General features: G+C 35.2%; 1 protein-coding gene across 1 annotated transcript in view; it reads right to left on the bottom strand.

The window, feature by feature from the left end:
• The window catches only part of ADGB (androglobin), a 132219-nt gene that overhangs the window by 86976 nt on the left and 37910 nt on the right, over positions 1 to 7333 (bottom strand). The window contains exons 9-10 of the mRNA XM_006760184.2: positions 5657 to 5791; positions 2737 to 2831 (exon numbers count right to left, since the gene is read on the bottom strand). Coding sequence (XP_006760247.1) covers positions 2737 to 2831; positions 5657 to 5791 — 230 coding nt within the window. The remainder of the gene's footprint in view (positions 1 to 2736; positions 2832 to 5656; positions 5792 to 7333) is intronic.

Genomic DNA, 7333 nt, shown 5'->3' with positions numbered 1-7333 from the left:
TAAGTCTAGTAGCTTTTTGATGGAGTCTCTAGGGTTTTGTATGTATAATATCATGTCGTCAGCAAATAAGGACAGTTTTACTTCCTCTTTTCCAATTTGGATGCCTTTTATTTCTTCTTCTTGCCTAATTGCTATGGCTAACACTTCCAGTACTATGTTGAACAGGAGTGGTGAGAGGGGGCACCCCTGTCTTGTTCCTGTTCTTAGGGGAAATGGTGTTAGTTTTTGTCCATTGAGTATGATGCTGGCTGTGAGCCTGTCATATATGGCTTTTATTATGTTGAGGTATGATCCTTCTACTCCCGCCTTACTGAGAGTTTTTATCAAAAATGGGTGTTGAATTATAAACTGCATATTTCTAAGACAGTTTACTATTCATAAGATTTAGTGCAAATCTCAATCCCTTCTAACAATTTCAACCAAAATCGTAGTCTATTTACTTTCTGTTTTTGAGCTGTCAAACATTACAAAACAAAACAATTTAAAATATTTTGGAAGTGTAAGTTATTGTGTGAAATAATTAAGTTTGATATTAGTACATATTGCATTGTTTGAATAATCTGCAAAAGTACTCTCTAGCCGGATTTAAGGTATGTAAGCCAATTTCTCATGCTTCATTTTATTCCTAACACACAATATTGCTGAATGATGTAAGGTAATGCTATTAGTAGTTATAGTTTGATGTTGAGAAGCTTTGTTAAAGGATCTCAAGTTTCCTTTGATTAGAATTAGGGACAGAGAGGAATTTAGAATAGTGAAACAGTCTAATGCAGCAGTCTCAACCTGTGGGTTGCGAGCCCTTTGGGGGTCAAACAACCCTTTCACAGGGGTCGCCTAAGACCCATCGGAAAACACATATATAATTACGTATCGTTTTTGTGATTAATCACTATGCTTTAATTATGTTCAATTTGTAACAATAAAATTGGGGGTCACCACAACACAAGGAACTGTATTAAAGGGTCGCGGCATTAGAAAGGTTGAGAACCACTGGTCTAATGAAATGCTAACTAGGCACTTAAAAATATTTAAAAATAATTAATGAAGTTTCCTTGCCCATAAGACCCTTTCACTCCCTTTTCCCAGCCCACCTCAAATATTCCAAAAGTAGGGTTTGAGCAGATGGGAGAGGCCTTTTAAGGACCCATTTAAATAAAACTAAATGCATTTAGAATACCCAAGAGCAAGAAGATGGGGGAAATGTGGAATGCTCATGGCACATTTTTCCTTCCCAAGTTTTGCTGTCTTTTCTGTATTCTGGACCAAAAAAATATAAGGTATTGTCTTTATTTTATATGTTGGGCTCATTATCTTTGGGGCTATAAATTTTATCAATATACTCCATTGAACAAAATTCCATTAGAACAGATATTTTTTTCCAGTAGATTTATCTTTAAGACATTAAACCTCCATTGAATTTTGATTTTTACCAGGAGAACTAGACCATCCTAGTGGGTAATATAAAATAATTAGCAGTCAGGTTAGGAAAACTGTGACAGTACAGACAGTTCATTACAGCCTTGAAGTTCATTTAATTACTGCTACAGACACTGGGCTAATTCCTAAGCCTCGAGTCCCTGAAGCTATTGTCAGGAGGAATACTAATTCTCTTTCTGCCCTGACTCCCTTTCACTTCTCAAGTTGCCTCTAAGATGTTTCCTTGCCATCTATTCAACCTGTAGTCAGTTCCCTGAACCCAGTGGGTTCTCCTTCACCCTCAGGCTTTCCTCTGCTTTGAGCGGTTTTCCTATTTATTAGGCAAACTTCTTAAGGCCACAGCTTAAGCAGTTCTTCTTTGGGAAGACTTCTGTAGCCAACCATTAGACAGGAAGATGTGTTTCTGCTCTGTGTGCCATATTCAGTTTCCCATCCGTTCGGTCACTCATCCAACTCATTATTTGAACACCATCACTACCATAGTCCAGGCACCTCGTGGGCTCTCAGACCAGTTTTCTAACTTCATTGCTGTAGTGTGCTTGTCTGCCTTCCTCATTAGATTAAACTTTCTGGGGGCAGAGAGGTGGGAGGCACTTTGTTAATCTTGTTCATCATGCTCAGAGCCTAGCTCATTAGAGTAACAATAAATATCTGTTGAATTAATGAATAAATGTCACTTTTTTTCATGTTTTAAGTTCAAAACTTAACTTTGTGCTTAAATGTTAGTTTTTAAGGAGGATGGCCAGAAAGAAGTTCACAGGGATTCTTTTGAGCCCTTTTCTTTTGGTAATGCCTTCATCCATCCTTACATTTTTCAGCTTTAAAAGTGTTTAAGTGGTTCCTCTACTTGAGACCATGGACTCCAAAAGCATGGCTCATACTGTTTTGTAGCCCTTGTTGTTGGAGCATTTAATCTCTCGGAAATATCTAAGATAGCACCTTAGTCAGTGCCATAAAAAAAGAAATTAAAACCAACCAACCGAACAAACAACAAACTAGGGCTGAGATGGCCTATTAAGATCTTCACAAGAGGCTCAAGTTGGAGGGAGGGCTGGGAAGCACACTTAGATGTACCCATGCTAAAGTGAATCAACTTTGAATTAAAACAGAGAAACTGGTACTATATATTCATAATGGCACATTATGTCCTATTAGCTTGATGATATTGCCCTTGTTGTATGGCAGACTTGTACAGGAAGGAGTGGTTTCTATTTAAACCCAGATATGCCTTCTATCACAAGAAGTAATCACACACACAAACCATAAATGATACTGTGCCTCCCGGATGTGAGTACTCACCATTGTCTCTAGTGAAAAGATCCTCTTTTCAAACAAATAGAGAGGAATAAAGGTAGCATATACAACCATGTGAGGGGACTGCATTCCTGAAGAACCTGCAAAAGCAAGCATATATGGTGTCCTAATGGGTCTGTCAGTAGTTCATTCCAAAATTCCTTAATGAACATTAAAATAGAATTAAAGGTTAAAAAATTAGAATTAAAGATAATTCCTTATCTTTGCTGGTGAAAAATAGATAAGTGATTCTAAATTTTTTAAAATAAATATGTGCATTCATCTTATAGAATATCTCATTAATTTTACCTTCATCATATAGTACCATTTAGTTGCTTAAAAATCATTTTATCTCACTGTAAAAATGTTATCACATAGACCAGTGATGGCGAACCTATGACACACGTGTCAGAGGTGACACGCGAACTCATTTTTTTGGTTGATTTTTCTTTTGCTAAATGTCATTTAAATATATAAAATAAATATAAAAAATATAAATCTTTGTTTTACTATGGTTGCAAATATCAAAAAATTTCTATATGTGACATGGCACCAGAGTTAAGTTAGGGTTTTTCAAATGCTGACACACCGAACCTCAAAAGGTTCACCATCACTGACATAGACTTACTAGTCATCAGTCAATCTAACTTAGGATGGTCTACAAATAATTATGTTCAAATGAATAATTTTAACATTGTTACATTTCTTAGCTTTTATAGCTAAAAAATCTTTATTTTGAATTTAAAGAAGTACAGGAGTTTTCATGTCATTTCATGGCCCAGTGGTTGAGCATCGACACATGAACCAGCAGGCCACGATTCAATTGCCGGTCAGGGCTCATGCCCAGTTTGTGGGCTCAATCCCCAGTAGTGGGCATGCAGGAGGCAGCTGATCAATGACTCTCTTCATCATTCATGCTTCTCTCTCTCTCTCTCCCTCCCTTTCCCTTCCTCTCTGAAATCAATAAAAACTAAAGAAAAGGAATAAAAAATTATAAATAAATGAATCCGTCCAGGAAGAAGGAAAACATAAGTAACTTAGTTTGAAATGTTTAATGCTTTTAGACTCTGCTTCTGAACATCACTTATTTATTAACATGTTCCTTAACATCCCTGATATTTCTATATTTGATTGGGTGCTATATTTGATTGGGTGTCCTTTTGTTTTTTAAAGATTCTGACCAAAATAATAGAATTTATTTTCCTTTATTATTTTTATTTTTAATTAAAAGTTTTGTGTTATTTCTTTACTAATTTGAGGATTTACATTTAACTGTGCTAGATGTGTTAATTGAGAATAGTATCTTTAGAGACACAAAATGTAAATTAGACATGAACCAGAATCTTCCTTAAATGGATTAATTGTAAAATATAATAAAGTTATAAAAATTTTTACATGAAAAAATTGAACTTTGTATGATTTTCATGGAGCAGGGATCTGAACCCAAGCAGTTTTATCCACAGCCCAAATTCTAAACCATATTCTGTATCTTGAGATTAACCTTATCTCTTAATTTGGTAGGGGGAAAAAGGCATTGTTAACTTTATTTTTCCAAAGAAAGAAACTTAGAGAAAGGTTTAGTCATTTTCACAGTGATGATGAATTATCGGTAACTTTGGGAATGTCATGCCATCTACTATCAAAAAGATTGCTTAAGGCATCAAAAGAAGAAAACAATTTTTAATACAGAATTTAAAATATGACTAGTGACTCTTTTCTCTAACAAACCACCAGACATGTTTCTGTAATTATAAAAAGTCATAATTATTAAAATGTCCTCACAAAACCATAATAATGTGTTAAGGAAGAAGACAAAATGAAAAGAAAAACTAGATAAAGCATAGTGCTGGAAGAAAAGGGATGTGTTTCCAACCATGGAATGAACGGAAAGCTGAAAATTAGAACCCACATTCTGGAAGCACCAAGATAGATGACCCAATAGTAGAAATATAAAGTCTTAAAAAAAGACAGTGTGTATAATATGCCCTGGCTAGTGTGTCTCAGTTGAGCATCTTCCCATACATGGAGAGGTCACTGGGTCAATTCCACTCAGGGCACATGCCTGGGTTGAGAGCTGGTCCCCAACAAGTGGTGTGCAGGAGGCAGCTGCTTGCTATTTCTCACTCTCTCCCTCTCCCTCCTTCTCTAAAGTAAATAAAAACATTTTTTAAAAAAACAACAAAGATAATGGGTATATGTTATATAATCTTAAAATGTTATGTATGCTACATATAATTTATACAGAAGACATATACTAATATATAATACATATGCTAATATTTATATACTTTGTATAATTGTATATTAATATATGTACCTTATATAGAATATATAACATATTTTACTTATGTAGAGTAATATAAATTTTATAATCTGCTAATATATATGTTAGTATATGTCTTCTTTCTCCTGTGACTGTTGTGCCATGAGAACTTGGACAGCCTTCACTATTGTCTCATATGTGGGACCTTACAGGCAACTTTACACACGCTTATTTAGATACTAGAGGCCAGGTGCACGAAATTCGTGCACTTGGAGGGTCCCTCAGCCCAGCCTGTGCCTCTCGCAGTCCAGGAGTCTTTGGGGGATGTCTGACTGCGCCTTAGCCAATAGTTGGAAATCCTTAGCGCTGCTGTGGAGGCAGGAGAGGCTCCCGCCACCGCTGCTGCACTCGCCAGCCATAAGCCTGGCTTCTGGCCTGTAGGAGCACACTGACCAACAGGAGGCAGCTCCTGTGTTGAGCGTCTGCCCCCTGGTGGTCAGTGTGCGTCATAGCAACCAGTCATTTTGCTGTTTGGTTGATTTGCCTATTAGCCTTTTAGTATATAGGATGTCTATACAGGAGATATGTTTCTATGCTCCACAGAGGTTCAACATTTCAGGAAACAGCTAAAGTAGTCCATAGTCTAGGAGACTGAGCGCTTACAGTCCGACAGAGACAGCAGAGAGTTCTGGACTTCTGATGAGGGTCTGGAACCATGAAACGACCATTTAAATTTTTCCTTTTCCCTTTCTCCATCTTTACTCCTCTTCTTCCCAATGTCTCTTAAATCTGCTTTCTCTAACATATTAAAAAACATAATAAATCTTTTAATTATAAAACCTCAAACACAATAGCCACAAATTCCCTCAAACACTATTCACCTCTAATTAGAAACATTAAAATAAAGCAAGACAAAATTTTGAAAATCAAAGTGTATTGTGAAAGACCTGCAGCACTATTTATTATTGACTACACATCATTTTATGTTCAATGTAGGTGATGATTTGATATATGATTTTTGTATATAAAATTACAGAGTGTTTTTCTCATTTTAAAAGAAAAAATCAAAGTACAACAAATCATATTCTTAAAGTTGAGTTCTAAATGTGGAGACCTTTCAGATCTTTTTATATTTGGGACCCTACATCTCAAGAAAATATAGCCTGCTGTCTCCAGAATATCTTCTGCTGAAAACTGAATGCCAAACCCAATACATTATGGCCAAAATGACTTTTTTAATCACACCCTACACACAGAACTATATGCACCCTTTGAATTTTCATTCATAATTACATTTCTATAAAACGCGTTCTCCTTCAACTAAAAAAAAAAAAAGCTATGGTACATATACACAATGGAATACTACGGAATACTACTCAGCCATAAACAGGAATGAAATCTTACCTTTTTTGACAGCTTAGATAGACCTAGAGGGTATTGTGCTATGTGAGATGAGTCAGAGAAAGACAAATACCATATGATTTCACTTATATGTGTAATATAAAGAAGAAAATAAACAAACAAAATAGAGACAGACTCAAAGATACAGAGAATAGATTGGCGTTGTCAGAGGGGAGAGGGGCTGAGAGCTAGGTGGAAAAGGTGAAGGGATTAAGCAGTACCAATCGGTACAGAATGGTCATGGAGATGTAAGTTCAGCATGGGAATATAGTCAAGAATATCATGATGGCTGTGTAAGGGGTGACGTGAGTGCCTGAAATATCGGGGGACCACTCTGTAAAGTACCTGATTTTTAACCACGATGCTGTACATCTGCAACTAATACAGAATAATATTGAATGCAAACTGTAATTATTTTTTCTAATTTAAAAAGAAAAATTTAGTATAAAGATTGAAAATTAAAAATCCAAGATTTTTTATTCCCTAATGAAATCAATTCAATTCTGAAACAAAAAATCAGATTTCTGCCTTTTTATTCTTTCATCACCTGCTAAATTTGTACTCAGGTTATTTTTTTCAATTTGCATAAATAAAAACTGTGACATTAACAACCTGCACTATTCCTCACTCTAAAATGTACACCTGTCTTATATCTTAGCTTTTATAGTAGATTTAGCACCTATGCAAGATACAAAAGTGAAGATAACTGATAACTTTAAGTGTAGGAGGAGACATATAACTAGGAAACTAAAGTATAAATACAAGTTATCAAATTTTACACCTTGGGTTTCTATAAATATTTGATTTCACTCAATAAAATTAATTTTACATAGAAATATATAATTTCATGTATGATTTTAAAATAGGACTTTAAAGCCTTCAAAATCCTATTCAGAATTCAGAAAATATAATAAAACTTACAAGTAGAAAAAATACACT

This window comes from Myotis davidii, unplaced genomic scaffold (assembly GCF_000327345.1).
Source record: "Myotis davidii unplaced genomic scaffold, ASM32734v1 scaffold196, whole genome shotgun sequence".
Taxonomy (NCBI): domain Eukaryota; kingdom Metazoa; phylum Chordata; class Mammalia; order Chiroptera; family Vespertilionidae; genus Myotis; species Myotis davidii.
Note: the sequence above shows the minus strand (reverse complement) of the source record. Positions and strands in the feature narration are given on the sequence as shown.